This window comes from Cynocephalus volans, chromosome 4, assembly GCF_027409185.1.
Source record: "Cynocephalus volans isolate mCynVol1 chromosome 4, mCynVol1.pri, whole genome shotgun sequence".
Taxonomy (NCBI): Eukaryota; Metazoa; Chordata; class Mammalia; order Dermoptera; family Cynocephalidae; genus Cynocephalus; species Cynocephalus volans.
Genome location: NC_084463.1, coordinates 117,038,761 through 117,064,102, shown reverse-complemented (window position 1 = coordinate 117,064,102; position 25,342 = coordinate 117,038,761). Strand labels below are relative to the sequence as shown.

Genomic DNA, 25,342 nt, shown 5'->3' with positions numbered 1-25,342 from the left:
AAAATGCCTACTTTTGTTTTAGAGACTTAATTTTGCCATAAACTTTCTAGCATTCAAAATATTGTCCTACTTAAGAGGTGATATTATAACAGGCAAGATTACAAGAACAAATACATTTTCTGAAGATTAGAAAAATGCATTTCTAAAATATTATCTCAATCTTAAATGTGTCTAATATTCTTTATAGATGAGGAAACTGAGACTCAGAGAAATAATCTACTAAAGTTTATTTAACCGACCAATAACAGAGCCACGTCTCCTTTGCTGCTGGTTAAGTGTGTTTTCTTTCCATTATATCACTGTATTAGACAGGACTTCTGTTACGAGTGCTAGAAACACATTGTGAACTTAAAGCAAGAAGGATTGCCAACAGCAGGCAGGAGAGCAATGCCTGGGGTCCTAGGCAGAACCAGGGGTCCTAGGCAGAACCAAGGGCATCCCCCTCAGTCTGAAAGCAGGCAAGAGAGGAACACCCAGGGTCATTGGATGTTAACTGGAAACAGGTAAGGGAGCAACACTCAGGCTCCTAGGCAGGAGCAAATGGCAGGCCCCCTAACCTGGAAGCAGGCAAGAGAGCACACTGAAAATACCACTTCCACATGGGTGACCCGCCACAGCCATAGCTGCCACAAAGGCAGCTCAACACCATGGCAGTAGCCACAGCCACTGTGCAGGCAGCCCGCCAGACACTCTACTTCATCAACATAAGGAGAGTCACTAGTGGAGACTGGAAAAAGAAAAGGATGTCTCTCTCCTCAAAGCCCACTCCAGAGTAATAGAAGAAGCAGTTGCTCTTCCAGATGACCAGACATCAACATAGAGATACAGAAATATGAAAACCCAAGAAAATAGGATACTGCCAAAAGAATACAGTAACAGTAATTCTTATATACCAGACCCTATAGAGCAGGAAACTCTTGAAATGACTGAAAAGGAATTCTGAGCAACAATCTTCAAGAAACTCACTGACATACAAGAAGACTCAGATAACATAATGAAATGAGAAAAACCAGGATATGAAGGAGGAAATTTACAAAGAGATTAATACCTTAAAAAAGAATGTAGCGGAATACATGGAACTGAAAGATTCACTCAGTGAAGTAAAAAATACAACCAATAGTTTAAGCAGCAGGCTGGAATAATAATAAGAACGAATTTCTGATCTTGAAGATAGTCTTTTTGAAATAACCCAGGAGGACAAGAAAAAGGAAAAAAATAATTTTAAAAAATGAAGAAAACCTAATAAAGCTAGCAGACAACTTTAAGCACACAAACATTCAAATCATGGGTGTTCCAGAAGGGGAGGAGAAAGGAAAAGGCACAGAAAACCTATTCTATGAAATAATAATGGAAAACTTCCCAAGTTTAGGGAGAGACATGGACCGTCAGATCCAGAAGACTCGAAGATCCCTAAACACATTCAATCCAAAAAGATCCTTTCCAAGACACATTATAATCAAAATGGCAAAGCTCAAAGACAGAGAATCTTAAAAGCAGCAAGAGAAAAGCATCAAGTCACCTATAAGAGAGTCCCTTTCAGACTAACAGCAGATTTCTCAACAGAGACTCTACAGGCCAGAAGAAAATGGGGTGATATATTCAAAATACTGAAAGAAAAAAACTGCCAGCCAAGAATACTATACCCAGCAGGGCTATGCTTGAGAAATGGGAAAATAGCATATTTTCCAGACAAGCAAAAACTGTGGGAGTTCACGAGCACATGATCAGCCCTACAAGAAATCCTCAAGGAAGTTCTGCATCATCTGGAATCCAAAAAATGATAATCACTACCACAAATACATAAGAAAGAAGAAAACCCACTGGTAGAACAAAAATGCAAACGAGAAAGAGAAAGAAAGTAAATCTTACCACCAAAAAAAACATAATGACAATGTAATAATGCCCTGCTTTATTTCTAATTTTAGTAATTCAGTCTTTCTCTTTTTTTCTTGGTCAGTCTAGATAAAGGTTTGCAAATTATGTTGATCTTTTTATGGAATCAGCTTTTGGTTTTGATTTTCTCTTTTTGTGTGTGTGTGTGTGTGTGTGTGACCGCACTCAGCCAGTGAGCGAACTGGCCATCCCTATGTAGGATCCGAACCCGTGGCCTCAGCGCTCCCCGCGCCGCACTCTCCTGAGTGAGCCACGGGGTCGGCCCAAGATTTTTTTTATTTTTAATATAGGTATTTACGAGTATAAACTTTCCTCTAAGCAAAGTGTGAGCCCTACATCCTATAAATTTTGATATGTTGCGCTTTGATTTTTATCTCAAAGTACTCTCTAATTACTTGCTAATTTCCCTTGATTTTTCTTTTTATCCATTATTTATTTAGGAGAGTGTTGTTTAATTTCCATGCATTTGTGAATTTTCTTAAATTTCCATCTGCAATTGTGGTTAGAGGGCATATTTTCTTAGTCTTCTTAAATGTATTAAGACTTGTTTTGTGGCAAAAAATTAAAAAATAACAACCAAAAAAGAGAGAACGATTGATGCACAAAAAAAGGTGGGGGCAGGGGTCATGTATTGGTTCACAAACCCATATAGCAGAAAGAGGAAGGATGGAGCAGAGTTCAGTAGCAAGAGCCAGGAATTCACAAACTGTAAATCATCTTTCCTCCCTTCAGACTCTCCTTTCCAATTCCCTTTCCTTTCATCCTCCTTCCTCCCTTTTCTTCCCTTGCCCTTCCTCCATGCTTGTTAGCATCATTTTCTTGTCCTGCAGGTGGGACCTTTGAAGACAGGGAATGTAGCCACTGATAGCTTAGACTTCATACTTTAATGGTCTTGATAGTTCAGAGGAAGGGGAGTCCTCCCAGCCAGCCAGATAGAAAAATCCCACAGAAGGAAAGGGTGGAACAACAAAAACATGTGGCCAAGGGGATAAGATCTGTTTGCTAAAGAAGGGAAAGCAGATCACCACTGGGGAATTTATTCTGAATCCAGCATTTTCCTCAGTGTAGTCTGCTGTAAGCAACAGGGTTTGGGGTTCCCACATCATTTTTGAATATATACATCATTTTAATTTTAAGGGAGTTACTAATATTTAACTAAATTTTTGGACCACTGATAGTTTTTTATTAAAACTCTAGCTTCCTTTATGTTATCTTTTAACCAACATTTATTTTCTTCAGAATACCTTAGGGGAAAAAAAAAAGAAAAATATCAGTAGAAACATTTTTGTTTTTTCTGGCAAAGGTTACTTCTTAAATAGATTTTAAAACTCATTTTTCAGAAGGGATTTAAAATGGAAGGGACATTTAGGTGACCTGATATGCAAATTGCATGCCTTTATGCCATTATACCATTATGTGTATATGGTTAATGATTTGGAAATAATCTTTTACGTTAATGGTTTGGAAATAATCTGTTATGTGTTTGTTTAGTTCTTTTAATTTTCTTGCCAAACAAGCCCTGTATACTTTGTCAGACTGTGTTGAATACTGCATTTAAGTTTTGCAAGCTGAGAATTTAGGCTCTCTGTGATCTGCCTTTTTTTCCCTGTTTGAATCTTAGAGCTGTTTACACAAACTGTGACACTAAATTAAATGATTATTTTTGTTTACACACACACACACACACACACACACACACACACACACACACACACACACACACACACACACACACACACACACACACACACACACACACACACACACACACACACACACACACACACACACACACACACACACACACGAGTGGCTTATGTAATATGAAACTCCAAATGGGACTAAAGAGAAAATGGGTTTTTTAAAATTATATTTCCATTAGTAGAGTATGATTTAAAGAAATATATGTCAGTCATAAGAAGTAGAGGTGTTTTTGAAGCCATGTTCTGGGAATTTCTCTTGTTCCCACCCCGTGACCCTGGAGATTAGGATCAGGAGATGTACTTTGAAGAAGTTAGTGGCTCTATTTTTCCCAATATGCTCATTTCTGCAGTAGAGTTTTAAAACAAGTATTTATGCTGTTCATTAGAGAGCCAGTTCTTTGCTTTTTGAAATCTCCTAAAATTATTCATTTACTTATTTTAACTCAGCTATGAAATTAGTGTTAGACTGTCAGGATATTTGTCTACAGTTAAGATTACTGTATAACAGATGTAGAATTTAATGCCAGTTCTAGGCCTTGTTTTTTGTTGTTTTCCATTTGTGAAATTAACAAATTGGACTAGTGATTGCAAGTATCTCTTTGAATTTAAGGTTCTGTAATACTCTGTTTTAGGACTACTTTTCATTATTATTGCATTTTTAAAATTTCTTGTTTCCTTTCCTTTCACACTTATCATTATTAACAAAGCTTGCTATATCCACTAGCTATAGTCTTAGAGAAAGTTCTTATAAGAATGTTCAATACCAGTAGAAGATTTTGCTGCTTCATTTGTGGTCGTTTAGGGTGAGATGAGAAACTGCATGCTATGTCTGTCTTTTCGAGTGACTTTCTAGTCTGTTTTCTTCATATATAGTTTGGATCTAATATTTATATTTTACAGTAGTGTCTAGACCCCAAGGGCTTCTTATGTTTTCAAGGACTTCATCTCTGCATTTAGTTAATTTTACTCTAAGCAATGGTGACTGTACTTTCTTATAAAGTAGTGTTAATTCTTTTAAAACTTCATTTTTATCTCTTTTCCTGTCCTTCTGATTTTGCGTGATTTGGCTATCTGTACAGAATTTTAGCTTGATTGCACATACAGTAGGAAAATAAGTTGTAAGGGACTTTTGTATATGTATACAGATATTAAATTTCCTGAAGTGTAGAGCCCCACTAAACAAACAAAGCTGTTCTTTGGATGATAGGGAAATGGAAATTTTAGAGAAAAATTAGAGTTTGAAAAAAAATGTTCTCCAAAGGTAGTTACTTAAGAACATCAAGCTACAGTATGGGGCTTAGAGTGTCTATAAAAATACCTTATCTGGTCTAAAAGTGAATAATTTACTCAGTCAAATAATTATTAATTAAATTTGATTTTGTATGTTTAGAAGTTTAGTTACAAACAAAACAAAACCAAAACCCCCCAATTTTAAGGAACCTATTACATTTTAGGTATTTTTTGCAATTTTTATAAAGCAAGCAAACCATGAGAATAGGAGAAATCATCAATTTTACAGGAAAACAAAGGAAGTTACTGTATTCTGGACCTGGTACCTTCCATGGTGTCAAGCACATACAGGAAGGACTCATTTAAAAAACTTTTTTTTTTTTTAATTGTGGTAAAATATACATAACATAAAATTTGTCATTTTGACTGTTTTTAAGTGTATAGCTCAGTGACATTAAGTACATTCACATTGTCATATAAATAAGAAAGGACTCATTTTAAGAAAGGGAAGTGAAGGATCTTATTTCCCAAACAAAGCCAAGTTAATTGAATACAACTTTTATTGCTGGAATTTTTGTCTAATAAATTCTTATTTCTTGAGCTATCATCAGGAATTTCTGTTTTTCTTTTTGTCATCCTTAAGGATTTCTGAAAATTGAAGTCTTGCTTAGATGTAGACTGAATTCTCTACTATTTCATATATCAGTTAATTTCTTAATTTGATGTGAGTGAGCATCTATTTCATAAGCTGTAGAAAGCAAGAGAATACCAGGTATGTGAGAAATAATAAGAACCTTAGACTAGGTCTAAGATAAAGATCTTGCTATTATTTTACAAAAGGGTAAGTTTGGCAGCAATCATTTCTAAAGATAATGTGTCCACATCTAAAAGGTATGGTTTCAATATCAATTTAAGTATATTACTTACATTACTTTTTTGTTACATCTCTTCTTTTTCTTATTTTTTTTCTTTGTGTCAGTTAAGATCACAGTGCAGAAGCCAGATTTATTCATTCACTAATTCATTTATTTGACAAGAAGCTTATAGTTCTTACTATGTACTAGGTACTGTTCTAAGTGCTTTATAATCTTTATTCACATAATTCTCACAACAACCCAGTGAGGTAAGTGGTAGTATTACCCCTAGTTTATAGAAGAAGAAACTGAAGAACCAAGGAGATTCAATAACTTGCCTATGGTCACATAGCTAGTAAGTAGTAAAATTGGGATTCAAACTCAGGTAGTCTGGCTGTAGAGGCTGTGCGCTAACCATTATATTTGCTGCCTCCCCAAGACCTTTCTTCCTGTCAGCTCAAACTGTTTTAATTCTGCTCCTATGAATGGATTATCTTGATCTCTACAGAAGCAAAGAGACAATACTTTCAGCATTCGTTCCATTTATAGCCCTGTGAAAAACAGATAGGAGGACTGGAACCTGTCTTCCAGCCTCCAGAAAAAAAGTCAGTTAAAGGAAGCCCAGAAGTTTAAAGAAGGCATCACATCCCCCTTTTTCTTCTCATAATAGCTGCTGTCTGGAGATGAGTTATACACCATGTTCGTGTATTTAAATTTAAATTGTGTTGCTTCTGTGAATATCATGAATACCTTCACATCCAATTCTTCTAATTCCCTAAATTTTAGAAATCCCTTTGGGGGAATAAAGGGCTTGTAAGCACTAGAAAAACCCATTGTCTGTTTTTTTATTGCTTTGCAACTAAAAACAAGGTAGGAAAAAGGTCCTTAGAGAAAAAGATTTTAAAAAGATAGCAAACTTTTTATTCCTCTGTCCATTATAATTTTAGTATTACATTCCCAATATTATCAGTAATTCATTAAAATACACCATTTTGTATAATCGTACTATGTGGCACAAGAATCTGAAGCAGAGGACCTCATTTAATGCTATTTATCCAGTGTTGTGCTTGGGTAATGCTGATAGAGTTACCAAAGATATTCTGGCAGTAGTTAATCTCTTCCTTTTCCTTGGGTTCCTTTTGTTTAAAAGGCAAACGCTGGTATTTGGAGGTTTGACAGGGGATCATTCATTGCAGTTCTCATGAGCTGCTTTAGAGTTGAACAAAGACACAAAACTGAGTGGCTGAAAGCATGTTTAAAGCCTTGTTCCGGGCTCTCAAATGCAGGTTTTTAAAACAGAATTTGATGTCTTTTTTCTTGTGAACAGATTGAAGACCAAATTTCCATATACCAGTCACTGCACAAATCCAGGCTATTTGTTAAGTCCAGTCACAGTGCAAAGAAACATATGTGGAGAAAATGCTAGTGTGAAGGTCTCCATTGAAATTGAAGGATTTCAACTACCAGTTACTTTTACATGTGATGGTAGGTTTGTAGTTCTCTAAGCATTTTGTTTTGCTCTCTTAGGGGGAAATATTTAAAACATCACTATTATCATTCTTTTAAGAAACGAACTTTGTTGTCATTATGTGTCCTTTTTTTAAAAATTGGCATTTATATGGATAATTTTATGATTAGGACTAATGGGAAAACAGATTACCTTTATAACTTTTTAACCTTTATATTCCTCTGAAAAATGCTGAATAACTTTTGTTAATCAGTGGCTCTTAGCCAAGGCCTAAAAGCATTAGATAGAAATGCTAATTATAGTTTAATTCTTTATTTTTATTTTCATTCTGTGGCAAGAAGAATGCTTGTTTATGAAAAGCTGTTAGTAGAATTGAAATTCCAGATGTTTTGCTGAGTTCCTTTAAGGAGAAGATAATTCTCCTTTAGTTTTATTGATCGACTGATTGATCGATTGGCAGCTGGCTGTTATGGGGGTCTAAACCCTCGACTTTAGTGTTACCAACACTAGGCTCTAACCAACTGAACTAACTGGCCAGCCCCTCCTTTGATTTTAATTCTCCCTTCCAAACTTGGTGTGGGTATTCTTTTGAAAGATGTAAGTCTGTAGGAAATTTCTGTTTTGGTTTCTAAAACTACTTTTATTTTCTTTCAGAGTTTATTGCATTTTATAATGTATATTATTTTAATGGGATTCTTTTTTTTTTTTTTTTTTTTTTTTTTTTTTTTTTTTTTCATGACCGGCACTCAGCCAGTGAGTGCACCGGCCAGTCCTATATAGGATCCGAACCCGCGGCGGGAGCGTTGCAGCGCTCCCAGCGCCGCACTCTACCAAGTGCGCCACGGGCTCGGCCCTTAATGGGATTCTAACAGTGGAATAAGATCCTATATTTCTACAGTACTTTGGCCTAAGAATTATGCCGTTTTTTTCTTTAATGGTTTTGACTAGGAATACATCCTATATTTAGATACTTTCTTTCTAGCTTTACACTTTTGAAGGTCCTTTGAAAAAATATAAATCTAAAACAGGAAAATGTTAGCCAATTATAACATTCATTCTTTTAGTTTCTAAAGGAAAAGTTAGTCTTTTTAAACTTACCTTGCATTTTGTCTTGGGAAGTTATTTAAATCTAAGTATGCAATAAGAATTAATACTCAAATTCAAAATAAAAAGGTCAGTAGGCACTTTGATTGAAATAAGCATGAGTATGCAAATGCTTTAATTTGTACTATATCAAATTTCAACTTACTACATCAAAATCTGACTAATCTCAAAGAACTATTTCAAATATCAATTGTTTGATTATTCATAAATGTTCATGTTTATAATATATGTCTCTGTTAGGAAATGTAACCATATTATGGTAGAAGTGGTTTGCATGTTCAAATTATAAAATGTTACCATACATTTGCCTCTTCAGAAATGTCACTATTATGTTAGAGATTATTACATTAGATGGAGGTCTTTTCTATTAAACAATTAATTTTCATGAAGTTTAAATGTAATCACTGTTTTTTGTTAACCGAACATAGGAGCTTTAAGTATAGAAATAGGTTACTTTAAAAGCTTTAGTTTTTAATGCATGTAATCTTAGGATCTGGCTCTTGCTAAGAAGAATAATTGAACAATATTGGCTACCTGCTATATTTTTATTCTTCATTGGAAAATTTACCAGGCATATGTCAAAACTTTAAAATGGTGGGGTTTTTTCCTTATAATTTGTTTTAAATCATTGTTTGCTAGCTCCTGCTAAATGTCATCCTGTTTGGAGGTGTCGTTAATAGGGATGTGGCTTTCTTTAAGCTTAGACCTGCACTGTCCTACGTACTAGCCACTAGCCATGTATGGCAATTGAACACTTGAAATTTGGCTAATCTGGATTGAGTCATGCTATAAATCCAAAATACACACTGGATATTGAAACCCTCATTTGAAAAAAAGAATGTAAAATATCTCAGTAATTTAAAAATATCAATTATATATTGAAATGATATTTGGGATATATTAGGTTAAAATGTATTAAAATTAGTTTTACCTCTTTCCTATTACTTTTTTCCACGTGGCTACTAGAAAATTTTGTATTGTAAATGTGGCCTACATTTATTTGTGACTTACATTTTACTTCTCTTGTATAGTGCTATCTTAGATTATAAGTAACACAGTCTTGAAATAAGCATATACTTAGAGGTAAATGAGCAAAATGAAAATGATGACTAACTCTTTTTTTTTTTTTTTTTTTTGATGACTAACTCTTTTATAGTGAGTTCTACTGTTGAAATCATTATAATGCAAGCCCTTTGCTGGGTACATGATGACTTGAATCAAGTAGATGTTGGCAGCTATGTTCTGAAAGTTTGTGGTCAAGAGGAAGTGCTGCAAAAGTAAGTTTATTCATTTAACTACTGAGCAACATCTTTGGAAATTTCATTTTAATGGCTTAAATTAGAAAATCTTCAAGTTAAATATATAATCCCAAAATACTTTCGGTTGTATTGAGTTGATTCATTAGATCAATGCTATGTCTGAGATGTCGTGTCTAAGACAGTGGTGGGATTTCAGAGATAAGATATGGTATTCCCCTAAGAAACCAATAGTCTTATATGGGAAGAATTGCAGGTAATTGGTTAATAAGTGAATATAATGGTTTTTTTCTTTCTGTAAAGAGTCAATAGTTACATCATTATAGACTCCAGTCTCCTTTTGTAGTATGCACTGTTATTTTAAGCACAGTAGTCAGCTGTAATGTCCTCTTAGTTGCCTGAAGTAATCATTATATGAATCTTTTTCTTACCCAGATCATTTATTATATCTAGCTTTTAGTCTAGATTTCATTCTCCTAGGCTACTGGAAATTCCTTGTCCCTATTTTTTTCTTATTTTCTTCTTCATCTTTTTTCTTCTTCACTTTGACTCTTCTCATATAGAATTCCTCTGTTCAAATGCTTACACTTGGTTAGAGAACTAACTCTGTATTTTATCATTCTCTTCAATTTATGATGCAGATGCAATTTCTATTTTACCCTCACTTCTGTAATTTATAATTTGAGTAGAATAATAATGAATAATTAATATATTTTTACAGTAATCATTGCCTTGGAAGTCATGAACATATTCAGAACTGTCGAAAATGGGACACAGAGATTAAACTGCAACTCTTAACCCTCAGTGCAATGTGCCAAAATTTGGCCCGAACAGTAAGTTTGTACCTTATAATGCAGTTGCATTTGGTTGAATCTGAATAATTCTGCTAACTAGATAATTTTTAGTTTGTACATTTCCCAAGATTTCAGAGTTGGACTAGGGTGATGAACTCGTTATCCTCAACAGGAATCTTTTCAGTAGATGAGGGGAGAGGCATGTGCCTCAGAGCTAGAGGCATAGTTGAATATCAAAGTGGAGGAATTAAAAGTTTGATTTGTAATAGTTTTAAGTAAGAGTGAAAACATCAGGGTCAGTCAAGGAGAAATGAGGAAGAAGGAAATAATTTGAATGCTAACTATGGGATGGGAAAAATAAAAGATCTTTATCGACCTTTGTATCAAACTGAGAAAAATAAATTATTTCTCAAAAAATGAAAACTAATTTTCTGTTTTAAAAGTCCATTACTTTCTTTTTAGGTTAAAGAAAAATAGAAGGTAGGACATTTAGTCATTGCATTACTGTATAAACCCTTGATAAATTTATAAGTGAATTTTTAACCTCTAAAGAGAATTATTCTTCATCTGGTAGAATTTTGGATAGAAAAATATCAGTCCTTTCTACATTTTTTCCTTGGATTTTGCTCCTGTGTTAGGTAGAGTGGAAACTATTTGACAAAATTCAATACATTTTGGAAATCATTGGTAACTTCTTTATTCAGTTTTTTAGGAATAATATTCTTGAGTATATTTTCATAATGTGGATTTATGGTAGAAGAGACCAGTATCTTGTTTATTAGGGGTCGGTGAGGAGTGGGAGAAAACTTGATTATCGTTAGAAATAATAATGCAGAAATTCATATGATCACATCCGCATCTGGTCCTCACCTCACCTTCATTTGACTGTCTTTAAATCTCTCTCTCTCTCTCTTTCTCTCCCTCCTCCTCCCCCTCTCCCTCTCTCTCCTTCCCTCTCTCCCTGTCTCCCTTCCTCCCTCCCCCTTTCTCTCCCTCCTTCCCTCCCTCCCCCATTCTGTGTGTGTGTGTGTGTGTGTGTGTGTGTGTGTGTGTGTGTGTATACAAAAGTTGTTTTTCCTTTAAGGGCTATTTATATGTCAGAAACTAGACTTAAAAGAATTTAAGAATGTTTTCTATTTACAAAAGTTTTATCAGAATATTGATTTACTTTTTTCTGAATCAATTATAACTAATATTTAATTCTACCCCCCCTTTTATTTTGGCAGCTGGCTGGCATGGGGATTTGAGTAAATAATATTTAATTCTGATAATATTTTATCTTCAGTTCTGAGAAATCACTTTAGTTTCAAGATTTCATCATAATCTTAAACATATTTAATTTGACAATAGACCAAAGAGTGGATTTGATTTTTTTTTGCTAAACATTTGTGTATATGTGTTTCTTAGGCAGAAGATGATGAAACACCTGTGGATCTGAACAAACACCTGTATCAAATAGAAAAACCTTATAAAGAAATCACGACAAGGTATAGCATCTAAAACATTAATTGCAGGTTTTCAAACTTTGCTTTTGGATGTAACTATGTTTATTTTGGTGATTAAAACAATCATTTTTGTATATAGATCCTTCAGCCACAATAACTGTTTTTTATTTCAGACACCCTGTTGGAGAACTCTTAGATTCTTATCACAACCAAGTGGAACTGGCTCTTCAAATTGAAGTAAGTCTTAATTCATGTTTTGGCATAATGACTTAAAGATTCTTGTTTCTGTTCTCTCTTAAATAATAGTGTTGGCAATGGACTAAATATTTTAGGACTTATGCAGTGGTCCTCGGACTAGCGCTCCTCTGGCTTGGCCTCCGTGGAGTGTTGTGGCTCAACTTTGGGCGGGGGCCCAGCATGGGCTTCTATCAGTGCTTTCTGCTCAGCTTTGGCTTTCTGTGCCTGAGGGACCCCTACAGCTCCACTTAATCCGCTTTGGGGCTGTCAGGGCCATGGGGGCCTTCAGGGCCGAAGGCCGGCAGGAGCAGGACTCCTTGCTGGACAGGGCTGGGCATGTGTGGCCCGACCTACTGGGGCTATGTGCTGGGCGGCAGCCAGATGAATATGGAGAAGTGCTACAGCAAAGCCTTCTTGTCGCAGCAGTGTGACCTGGCACAGGGCATGTTCATCTTGGGCTATGACAACTACATGGCGCATGCCTTTCCCCAGGACAAGCCCAACCCCATACACTGCAGCAGCTAGGGGCCGGACTGTGGGGACCCTTCAAATCTGAACATCAGTGATGTACTAGGAAACTATTCGTTGACTCTCATTGACGTGTTGGATACACTTGCAATAAAGGGAAATTCGTCCAAGTTCCAGAAAACAATCCAGTTAGTGATCACCACAGTTTCATTTGACAGAGAGTCCACTATCTAAGTCTTTAAGGTTACAATAAGGGCCTGGGAAGCCTCCTTTCTGCCCACAGAATAACAACTGACTCCAAGCAGTCCTTTGGTGACATGACAATTAAGGATTATGATAATGAATTGTTGCACATGGCTCATGATCTAGCTGTGCGTCTCCTCCCTGCCTTTGAAAACACCAAGACAGGGATCCCCTATCCTTGGGTGAGTAATAAAGACAGGAGTTCTACCTTACAGCAATAACGAGACATGCACAGCAAATTCCCTCCTGGTGGAATTTGGGTTTCTGAGCTGAGGGATTCCATATTTGAGAGGGTGGTTAGATGAGCAGTGAAAGCCCTTTGGAACCTACAGAGCAATGATACAGGATTATTAGGCAATGTTGTAAACATTCAGGTGGGCCATTGGGTTGGAAAACAGAGTGGCTCAGGTGCTGGGCTGGACTCTTTCTATGAATATCTCTTGAAATTTTACATTGTCTTTGGAGAAAAAGAAGACCTAGAAATGTTTAATGCTGCATATCCGAGTATTCAAAACTACTTAAGAAGAGGGCGGGAAGCCTGTAATGAAGGAGGAGGAAACCCCCCCGCACTCTGTATCAATGTGAACATGTTCAGTGAACAGCTGATAAACACCTGGATTGACTCTCTGCAGGCCTTCTTCCCTGGACTGAAGGTTCTCATAGGAGATGTGGAAGATGCCATCTACCTCCATGCCTTTTACTATGCCATATGGAAATGATATGGTACCCTCAACGAGAGGTATAACTGGTAGCTACAGGCCCCTGATGTTCTCTTCTGCTGGCTGAGACCAGAGTTAGTGGAATCCAGATATCTTCCCTACCAGGCAACCAAAAATCTCTTCTACCTCCATGTAGGAATGGATATTCTGCAGTCTGGAGAAATATACAAAAGTCAAATGTGAGTATGCCACACTGCATCACATCATTGACAAGTCCACAGAGGACCAGATGGAGAGCTTCTTTCTCAGTGAGACCTGCAGATACTTGTATCTGCTATTTGATGAGGAGAATCCAGTACACAAATCTGGAACCAGATATTTACAGCAGAGGGACATACTGTATCTATGGACAAACATCTTCGGGAATCACCCTGGAAGGAATTCTTTTCTGAAGCGGAGGGGGGAAGTTTGCGCACAGGCCTAAATCTCACAAATTAAGAGTCATCAACTCTGGGGCCGAGCCCGTGGCGCACTCGGGAGAGTGCGGCGCTGGGAGCGCAGCAACGCTCCCGCCGCGGGTTCGGATCCTACATAGGAATGGCCGGTGCACTCACTGGCTGAGTACCGGTCATGAAAAAGACACCAAAAAAAAAAAAAAAAAAAAAAAAGTCATCAACTCCATCTCCAGTTGTAATCTTGTTCCAGATGAGAGGAGATACGCCCTGCCCTTAGGATCTGCAAGTGATAGATTGACCAGATGGTTGGTTTGATTTGATCTGCTCTCTGTGTGGCCTCATCATAAATCAGACCTAAACAACTGAACTCAGTCCATGCCAAAATCCAGGCTAAAGTGGAAATGGATGAAGTCTGGCTGGCTGTGATGGTGTAGGAATTTCTGTCCAGCTCCTCACCCACATCTGGTTAATTTTTGCACATTTCAGTGTTTCTCTTCTGTTGGATAAAATGCTGTTTTTCTTAAGGAAAAAATAAATAAAATTGTATTCTTGACGTTAATGTTTGATGTCTTTTTTTTATCTAACTTATTGACAGAAATTCTTAATAATGATTGAGTCAACAGATTTACTCTCACATCAGGTTTATTGCTAAGAGAAACCTTCAGTTCAATTCAAAAAGCATTTATTGGGTACTTACTGTGTGCTAGATACTGGAGTTATGAAAATGAATGACTTCGTCCCCACCTGTCAGGAACTTAATAACTAATGGTGAGGGATTTAAACAAAATTTAAACAAAATATATAGTATAATAAAGTTAGTATGAGGTATGCGTTGGGGTTCTTTGGGAGATCTAGGAAGGGTACCTTACCCAATTTGAGGGTTAAAGGAAGTCCTCTTAGAAAGGATATTACCCGAGCCAACACTTAAACAGTATGAGTTAGCCGGAAGAAAGTTGGGAAGGGTGTATAAACAGAAGCACACAAGTATGATACTTATGTGGCAGTATAAACAGTTCTGTAATAGAGTAGAGAGTGTGAAATGAAGATTGGGAGTTGACATTGGATATAGCCAAACATAATGTTACCATCTTATATTCCATGTTAAGAAGTTTTACTTTATCCTCTAGGTCAGGGGAACAATTTGTTTTTGTAAGTAAACTTTTTGAACACAACCATACCCCATTTGTTTACATATTGTTTATTGTCATTTGCATTTGTACTCCAACACAAGAGTTGAGTAGTTGGAACAGAGACCTACAAAGCCTATGTACTGCAATAGCCTAAACTATTTATGTTTGGCCCTGTACAGAAAAGGTTGGCTGAACCCTGCTGTAGCCATTTTGGGTGTTTTTTAGCCAAGGGTGGGGATTAGAGTGGAGTGGGTGACTTATTTAGTCCTGTTCTCTCAAATCACTCTGGCCATACTGTGCAGGTTAGATTTAAGGCTGACAGGAATGGTTTTAGGGAGACTACTTAGGTTTTAATAGTAGTCCAGGTGGAAGATAATGAGAATGGTGAAGACAAAAAGAAACAAAGTATTTTGGAGATAAAATTGATAAGATTTTGGTAGGTGATGGAATGTGAGAGAAGAGGAAAGAAGAGTATAAGATAACGAGTGGGAAAAAACACAAGTTGTTTTTTCTCTGTTCTGACGCCACAATCAATACAGAAAACTTCTGTTACCAAATGTGTGGGGGATTTTCTTCACACACCAAGCAGGCAGTTAGTTCTGCTGCAGACACCAGGTGGTAGGTGTCCTCCAGTTTAATTCTGATGCCAACTACTTGGAGATAGTGTCAGATCCCACAGGTTGAAGGCTTAGTCCCGCAAGACTCAGCCCACTTCAGGCACCAGTTGCAAGCCTGGGCCTCCAGAACTTCTGACTGACCGGATTCAAGTTGGGGTTCGCACAACCCTTCTTTAGGCTCATTTAAAACTCAAGGATACACATTTACCAGTTTATTATAAAGGATATTTTAAAGGATACAAATAAACAGCCAGATGAAGAGATATATAGGGCGAGGTCTGGAAGGGTCCTGAGCAAAGGAGGTTCCATTTCTGTGGAGTTGGAGTGCACCAACCTTCTGGCACGTGGATGACTTCTTGTTCACCTTTCTACAAGCCTCCACAAATTCAGCTGTCCGGAAGCTCCCTGTATCCTATTTTCTTGTGCCTTTTATGTAGACTTCATGTATCAGGCAGGACCCCTTCTGAAATATTGGTCTTATGACTACAATCAGACAAGGTAGTTCAGAGAATTACTTTATGGCCAGCTCCAAGACAGAAAGGCAGTGGAAAAGTTAGAGTTTATTTTTAATTTTTGTGGCCTGCCTTGGGGAGAAAAGGAAGCAGGTAAAAGGAGGGTAGGAGAAGGTCAAGAGAAAAACTGTTTTCTGAGGTTTGATTCTTAGGCCTGAACCCCAACATTATAACAAAAGAACAAGGGTTTTGGGAGTTTATGAGCTAGGAACCATGAACTGAAACATATATACGTATATATCATGATATCATGGATGACTTCCAGATTTGTAGCTACTGGTACATTCTTATCTGCATATAAACATATTCATTTATTCAATAAATATTTACTGAGTGTCTCCTCATTGTGAGGCAGTGTTGTAGGTACTGAGGATATGGGAGTGAATAAAAGAAACTGTAATCCTGCCCTCAGAGAGTTTCTAGATCAGAGAAGACAGACAATAAAGTAAACTAGCAAATAAATGCTATATCATGTGGTAAGTGTTATAGAGAAAAATATAGGAGGAGAGAAGCATTGTATTTTTGAATAAGGTAGTCATAAAAAGCCTCACTGAGAAGATGAATTTGAGCAAAAAACTGGAGGAGGAGGGAGAGGAGAAGCTGTTGGGTTATCTCGAGGAGGAGTGTTCCAGGAAGAAAGAACAGTAAGTACAAAGGCCTAAGAAGGGAGTGTGCCTGGTATAGACAGGGTCTGGTAGGCCCTTGTAGCTGTAATAAGAGTGAGGGAGGGAGGCAAGAGTGGAAACAAATAAATGTTAGGAAGATCTTACTTTGCTAGCCACAGGAGATATGATGATGGCTCAGACCAGGGTGGTTGAGTAAATGTGGTAAGAAGGGGTTGAATTCTGTGAAATATTTTGAAGTTCATGCTAGGTAGATTTATGCATAGATTGGATGTGGAGCCTGAGAAGAGAGAGGAGCATAGTGTAACTCCCAAGATTTTCTACCTGAGCAACTGGAAGTTTGGGGTTGCCTTTTAATGAAATGTGGAAAACTGTGAGAAGAGCAGGTTTGGGGGAAAGATCAGGAACTCAATTTTGGACATTTTGTTTGAGATGACTGTTATTCATTCAAGTAGAGATGCTGAGTAGGCAGTTGACATGAATCTGGAATTCACTGTGAGAGGTCCAGGCTAGAGAATGTAAATGGTATTTTGCACCCACAAGACTGGAAGAGATCACAAGGAAAATCATTGCAGGTAGAGAAGAAGAGTTACCTGTCTGAATATAAAACAAAAAATCCACATCCCCTTGCAGCAACCATCACACTTCTCTATTCTCCTTACAGCAAAACACCTGAAAGTTATCTGTTTTTGCTGCTTCCATTTCCTTTCTCCTGATTCTCTTATGGACCCACTCCATATAGGCTTTCATTCTTAGCACTCCTCTGAAACTGTACTTATTAAGGTCATCAAGGACTTCCATGATCCTGACTTCAGTAGTCAGTTCTTAGTCTTTATTTTTATCAACTTTCTATAGTTTTTGATACAGTTGATCATTTCTCCCTTCTTGAAACACTTAGTTGGCCTCTGGGATATCACCTTCTTGGTTCTCCTATTTCCATTGGCTGGTCTAGCTCACTCACTTGTGGCTTCTTTTGTGATCTCTTTATCTTCCTGACCACTAAACATTAGAATGCCTTCAGGGCTCAGTTCTGGGACCACTTCTCTCTCTATTCACATCCTAGGTGATCTTTCTATACCCCTAGGCTGATGACTCTGAAATTTGTATCTCCAACCTTCACCCTTTCCCTCAACGCCAGACTCAAATATCTGTTGCTTGAAACTGATTTTTTAAAATATTACCCTTCATATCTGTTCATCTATCAGTCTTCTCCCCGCCCCCCCTTTTAAAAAAGGCTTTATTTTTTAAGAGCACTTTTCGGGTTCAGACCAAAATTGAGAGGAAGGTACAGAGGTATCCCATATACCCCTTACCCCATACATCCTCCCTTATTACTTCCCCTTCTTAATAAATGTTAACTTTGTCCTTCCATTTGCTCAGGCTAAAACCTTGGAGTCTTCCTTGACTTCCCAAGAAAAAGATCTTTCACATTCCACCTTCAATCCTTGACAGCTCTACCTTGAAAATACATTCAGAATGTAACCACTTTTCATCACAATCAAAGCTGCAGCCCCGGCCAGTTGCAGTAGTTCCTTACTAGTCTCCCAGTTTATACTCTTGTCCAAAATTATCTTTTAAAAATAAGTCACTAAATGCAGCATAGTATCCTGGAAAATCAAAAGGTTGTTAGTGGAAAAACCAGTGAAATCTTAATAAAGGCTAGAGTTTATTTACCTGCGTAATGTACCAGTGTTAATGACTTAGTTTTGACAAATGTAACATGGTTATATGTAAGATGTTGCTTAACTCAGTTTCCCTCAGTGCTAAATGGGAACTCTGTACTATTTTTGTAACTTTCTGTAAATCTAAAATTATGCCAAAATAGAAAGTTTATTTAAAAAGTGAAAATAAGAGCAGAAAGCAAATGTAAAATAAGATAAAAAATCAAAGGCAAAAGATGATTCTTTGAAAGATAACTTTTTTTTGAGTTTATAAATTTTATTTCATGTCACTCTTTTGCTCAAAATCCTGTTTACTATCTTACTCAGTAAACTTCAAAGGCCTAATTGTGGCTTCAAGGCCCTGCACAGTCTGACCTATGCTGCCTCTCTGATCTGGCTTCTTACACTTTCCTTTTTCATTTTTCTGGTTGATTTTCTGCCAATTATTCTCCCCACTGGGGACTGTTGTGCTTGTTGTTCCCTCTAATGCTCTTCCCCCAGATATATGCATGACTTACCCTTTCACTCCATTAAGGCTGTGGTTGGATGTCATCAGGACCATCTTCACTGACCATCTCACCTAAAATAGTGATTCTCTATCATATTTACTAAGCCTCTCCCCCGTTCTTTTTGCAGCTGGCCAGTATGGGGATCCAAACCCGTGACCCTTTATTTTTTACAGCTTTATCAAGATATAATTTATATACCATAAAATTGACCCATTGTATGCATATAATTCAGTGATCTTTAGCAAATGCATAGAGTTGTACAATTATCACCACAATCTAGTTTTAGAACATTTTTATCACTCTGAAAAGTTTCCATGAACTAATTTGCAGTTGATCCCTACCCCCAGCCCCAGCTCCAAACAACTACTGATCTGGTTCCTGTCTTATAGATTTACCTTTTCTGGACATTTCATGTAAATGGAATCATACACAATGTACGTTTTTACATCTGGTTTCTTTCACACACCATACTGTTTTTGATGTTTATCCATGTTGTAGTATGTTCCTTTTTTATTCCATCGTATGGCTATTCTGCATTTTGTTCATTCACCAAATGATGGACTTTGGACTTAAATTTATAGTTTTTGGTTATCATGAATTATGCTGCTATAAACATTCATGTATAAGACTTTGGGTTGATGTGTATTTTAATTTCTCTTGGGTAGATTTTAGGGATAGGTTAAGAAGTTGCAGGAGTTTTGATTGCTCCAGGCCTTTAGTTCTAGAGATAAGATGTTAATTCATTTTGCTAAAATCAAGTTAGGGTGGCAGCAGGAGTTTTCAGGCAAGGAATAATGGTTTTGTTTAATATTCTAGGAGGAATGGGAAAGAGAGCTGACCAAGGGCAGGTAAAAGGAATGTTAACTGGCATAGAGGTTCCTGCTGAAATAGAAGATTGTTGAATCTGTGTGGTTTTGAGATTTTCTTAGAAGTGCTCAGCTTCCTGGTAGAAGCAGCAGAGAAGAGAAGTCTCTGAGCTCAAAGAACAGTTTGGTCAGAAAGAGGGTGTGAGGGCTGGAAGCAAAGGAGGTTATGATGAGAGAATGATATTGTAGCTAAGGTTCTGATAGGGTACAGTTTTGAGGTTGAAGATACTATGAATTTTCCACAGGGACATGTATGTAATGGAGGCTTTTACTATAGGATGTAGGGTGGAAAGATAAATATTCAGAGCAAAAATATGGTATGTAGTGGGGGAAATGACCACATGTTATAGGAAGTTATGTCATTTGTGGGCCAGTCAGTAGACAGAAACTGTATTAGTTATTTAAGTAGGGAAATTTAAAGAATCATTAATTAGTAAAAGATGGTTACTCCTAAAGGGGTAAAGAGGACTCAGGCAGCAGTTGGCATACCGTGGCTTACACATCAAATCTGGCCTGCTGCTGTTTTTGTAAATAAAATTTTACTGGACCACAACCATAATCATTTGCTTATGTATTATCTTTGTCTATTTTTATGCCTTAATGGCAGAGTTGAATTGCAAAAGATATTGTGACCCATAAAGCCTAAAATATTTACTAATAGGCCTTTTAAAGAAAAAGTTTGCCAACCCTGCTCTAAAGGATCCAGAAATAGCAGATGCAAAAAAAAAAAAAAAAAAAAAAAAAAAACATCTCTCACCTCTAGGGTGAAGAAAAATGGGCATTGGAGGAACTCAAAGGACTTATGGTAAAGCCTCTTTCCAAACCCTAGGCTGAAATTGAGCCCCTTTGAAGAGGGTATGGCTATAATTGGAACACATAGGATGCCTATGGCAAAGAAACTTGCTAAAGAACTTTATCCAGAGCTTTTAGATAGGTAGATCATGGACTAAGGGTGCAGCTAGAGCTGGTCTTTGAGGACCACTGGGCTCCCACACTGTATAAAACGAAAAAATGGAGGACTGGAACCCACATGGGAAATGTCTTCTTGCTGCTGTTGTCTTGGAGTGTCCTCTATTAACAAAACCTAATGTGCCAGCTGGCAGAGAGAAATGTTCATAAGGTCTAGCTCTAGTATCACAAAGTAGAGCAAAAGAAGGGCAGATTTGGAACTGATAAACAATAAATAGACAACTGGCACATAAAGAATGATGGAGAGTAGTATAGGAGTATACCACGAGCCTCAAAACTGGAAAGGTTTTTGCATGAAGGAAGAGAAAAAGGAAGAAATATAGGTCAAGTAAAAAAAAAATGGGGAGCTAGAAAACAAGACCTTCAGGCCCTTAGCACTGCAGGGCAATTAGATGTTTGAGAAAATGAGATGGTTTCATTTAAGCTTGAAGGTGAATGGGAACATTTGGTTTATGGTAGCTAGCACTCAAGGGTGGAAAAATTTAAATTTTTAAGGGATGCTATACTATTGAGTTTCAGCCCATTCTAACAGTACTTGGCAATCAAAGTTTGGCGTAAATGTTTTATGAATTAATTCATTATATAAGAGTGTTTTCTTAATGAGATATGTACTTCTCATTAAGAGTAAGGAAGGATTTTTAAATCATTCTCATCAGGTAAGTAATTTTACGATGTATTTGTACATGTATACTTGTGGATCATAGTGAAATCAACTGATGGAATGATACAGAAGAATTGTCCACGAGGAGGTATTTTTTTTTATCAAACTTTTAAAGTGATGGTGGTACAGACATAAATGATGCTTAAAAGTTGACACTTCTAATAACTGTTGCCCAGTGTTGTTATATGACCAACCTCTGAAGAACTTGTTTTTTGATTTCTGCAGGAGGGAGAGAAGAGTCATTTTCAATGTGGAAATTATTCCCAAATGAGAATAAAAAAGATAACTCTAGTTTTTAGAAATAATTCAGTAATTTGTTAGTAATTTATTGCTTTTGCTTCTGATTATAAAAATTATGTAAAATTATGTATAAAGATTATGTATAATTAGAGATATAAATAAAGATTATGTAAAATTAATGGTATTTGTATATGAATAATTGTGTCTGACAAAATGAAAATTAACCAAGTTTACCTTTTTTCTACTTCAAAGTAAACTATATCGTTGAAAATCTATCTTGTTTCTTTTCTTTTCATTGCAAAACAGTAGAGGATATCTGTTCTTAGGCACATCTAAAATATCTAATTTCTGACTTCATCTTTGAAATTGGACCTTTATATTTTACATATGTTTATTTTACTTTTTATTTTTAAAGAACCAGCACCGAACGGTAGATCAAGTAATTAAAGCTGTAAGAAAAATCTGTAGTGCTTTAGATGGTGTAGAGACTCTTGCCATTACAGAATCAGTAAAGAAGCTAAAGAGAGCAGTTAATCTTCCAAGGAGTAAAAGCGCTGATGTGAGTATTTTTAGTAACTAGCATTTTATTACATACAAATATGTACTTAAGTGAGCATCTATCACTTAAACTGGGAGATTTTTGCCCTCTGCTGGACAAAATATTATCATTTTAACTTTGGCTTTTACTTTTGGTTCAGTAATTGATTAGGTTGGGGGTATTCCTTGGTAAAAAGATGGGCTGCCTTGGAAGAGCTTTGTGAGAGCTGACATTGAATAATAGTTGGATGCCAAACTGTGAACCCTCCATGTGTAGAGGAGGACCTATGGCATACATGAGGTGGTTGGGTGTTTAAAAATACATACTGAGCTTAGAGGATCTGGAGGGTAATAGCTGTCACTTCTCCCTCTGGATGGAAACGTTCATGATTGCCACTGGGGGAAGTTCTACTTTGGACCATATCCCCTCCCTGTTGAAAAGACCAAAAAGCCTCAGAAGCAGCCATTTTAAGAGCCCTCTTTTATGTCATACAGTTGCTTTTAATAAGTCTCTTCCTCATAGTATTTCCATGGGAATTTAATTAATTCTGTTCATAGGGATGTTTATATCTTTGATTGGAAGGACGAAAGAAAAGGTAGATTTAATAAGCCACTGTAAATTTAAAAGAAAAAGTTACGTCGATGGAGTATCCCTATAGCTAGGAGATAGTCCATTCATTCTCACAGAGATCCTATCTATGTGGCACACAGATTTGGATTTCTTTTTTCTTCTTTCTTATTATGTGCTTCTTTTTAGAAATTAAAAATTATATATGAAATTACTTGGAGGTGATTAACTACCATGGTCCTAAGGTTGTCTGAGGCTTCTATTCATTTTATTCATTTACCGGATAAAGGAGCAGAGAGTAGGTGGTAGGGGAGCTTAATTTAAATAATTATAAGAGCTTTTTTGAGCCACCAAATGGTCATAGATGAGTATTAGATTCTTGTCTTTAAGGATAAAATACTATATTAGTGTACTTATCACTTCCGGGTTTCAAATTAATATTAATTACTTAATTGGTTTAACAAGGCAGATTTTGTTTCTATATTTAGCAGTATTGTTCAGTTATTCTGATTTTCTTGATACTAAAAATCATCTATTTAGTTGGTTTGGGATTTTCCCTTTCTTTGTTCATTATTTATTGTCTTATTAATTCTGAAGACACTTTTGGAAATTTCCCCCTGGGAAGGGTTTCTTTGATATAGCTTTTAATTAAAGGTATTGAAGATAAAGTTAAACATTTTATATACATCATGGGCAGTTTTCAGACTAATTTGTGTATATGTGCAGGAGACTTCACTGTCTGGAGGAGGAGACACTAGCAAGAATTCAGCTGGGGGTATGTCTTTAAATTCTTTAAATTTTAGCAATAATCTTTGCTTTTTCAGAGAATTATATTAACATTTTCTTTAAATCTAGGCTCACCGAATGCTGAAAATCCTGTTCACGTCAGCATGGACCAATTAACTGTGGCAATTTATGATCTTCTCAGACTCCATGCAAATTCTGGTAGGAGTCCTGCAGACTGTGCCCAAAGTAGCAGGAACGTCAAGGAAGCCTGGACTACAGCAGAACAGCTCCAGTTTACTATTTTTGCTGCACATGGAATTTCGAGTAACTGGGTATCAAAGTAAGTCACTGTTTAAAAGAAAATGTACACAGGTTTACCAAGAAGCTATTCTAATCTTGTAAAATGTCAATGACCACTGTCATCTTGGTGTTTAAATGGATGATACAAGAATCACCAGACAGCTTTGTGGTTTTCAAAAAAATTGCGGAGACGTTTGAAGCTATTCCACTGAAAAATATAACTCCTACCACATGCAAAAAGGGCAGGAAAATATATGTTGAGACTTATTAGAGCAAATGTTAGTAAATTAATCAATTTAAAACTGCCCTTTTTAAGACTGCCTTTCCTTTAGAACCAGGGTAATTTGAAACAGTGTAATGGGACTAGATTTCAGGACTTTTTTTTTTTTTCTTTTTTAGTAGTTTACAATTTACTGATTGCTAAACTTTGAAGCTACAAGAGCATATTTCTTTTATTGAATGTTTAATATCAGCTTTTCCTTTTTGATTTTTATTTTGTCAGTGATGACAAGACTTTTAGTAAATGTTTGCCATTTTTAATTTATTTGGAAATGACTAATATAAACTAAAAGGCCTGAAATGAATATTTTTAGTGAAATAGTTTCATAATAGCTTAATGCTATAAAATAAGGTAAAGCCTAACAAAGAGATACCAAACATAAATTCTGCTTAACTTGAGCTTTAGATTAAAAAAAATAGTAATAATATAATGACATAAAAGTGGTATTTTAATTCATTCAATAAATATTTACTGAGCACCATGTATGGGCAGTGTTCTTAGTACTAGGGATTCAGCAATAAACAAGGCAACAAAAAACCTCTGTCTTCCTGGACCTTGCATTTAAGTGGCTACTGCTGGTGCTTGAAGGTATTACGTTCTTTTAAATAGTTACAGGGATAATACTCTCTGCATCTTCTACATACATACGCACATGCGTTTGTACACACACACACACACACACACACACACACACACACACACTCTCTCTCTCTCACACACACACACACTCTCTCTCTCTCTCTCTCTCTCACACACACACACACACACACACACACTCTCTCTCTTTCTCTCTCTCTCTCTCTCTCTCTCTCACACTTAGGGACACTAATGAGGAGAACAAATACCCAGTAGAAGACAATACAGAAAATAGTGATAATTAAAATGGAAAGAAATCTAATAAAATGATGAAGTAAATAGGGGCAAATGGGATGAAGTTGAGAAAAGTAATCAAATGGTGGTATTTTTGTGACCCACTGAGATTAGATTTGAAATATATTTTGAGTGAAAAATAGATTTTCTATATAGATGAAGTGGTTAACATGTAAGCCTAACAGTAAGTTAGAATATGAGTAGAATACAATTTTATTGAACCCAAGACTCCTGCCTTACTGTATCTAACCAGCTCTGTACTTGTGGCAATTAGGGGCCAAATCACTACTGTCTAGTGAGAGAATACAACAGCATCCGTCCCCATGGATGGAAGACTCCCAATAAACTAGAAAGATTGACTCAACACAAGTCAGGCCCATGTCTTATGGATATGCTTAGCAAACTCTGTTTTAATAGCTTAGCAAAGAAAAGTGGCACCTAGGGAAGGTTATGTACTTTTTATT

The 25,342-nt window shown here is 36.5% G+C and overlaps 1 protein-coding gene across 3 annotated transcripts in view; it reads left to right on the top strand.

Moving 5' to 3' along the window:
* PIK3C2A (phosphatidylinositol-4-phosphate 3-kinase catalytic subunit type 2 alpha) overlaps positions 1-25,342 on the top strand; it is a 106,261-nt gene that overhangs the window by 38,997 nt on the left and 41,922 nt on the right. For all 3 annotated transcript variants that reach the window (XM_063092715.1, XM_063092714.1, XM_063092713.1), the window contains exons 4-11: positions 7,008-7,165; positions 9,409-9,529; positions 10,230-10,341; positions 11,710-11,789; positions 11,921-11,984; positions 22,013-22,156; positions 23,429-23,477; positions 23,558-23,768. In XM_063092715.1, the coding sequence (XP_062948785.1) occupies positions 7,008-7,165; positions 9,409-9,529; positions 10,230-10,341; positions 11,710-11,789; positions 11,921-11,984; positions 22,013-22,156; positions 23,429-23,477; positions 23,558-23,768 (939 nt within the window). The remainder of the gene's footprint in view (positions 1-7,007; positions 7,166-9,408; positions 9,530-10,229; positions 10,342-11,709; positions 11,790-11,920; positions 11,985-22,012; positions 22,157-23,428; positions 23,478-23,557; positions 23,769-25,342) is intronic.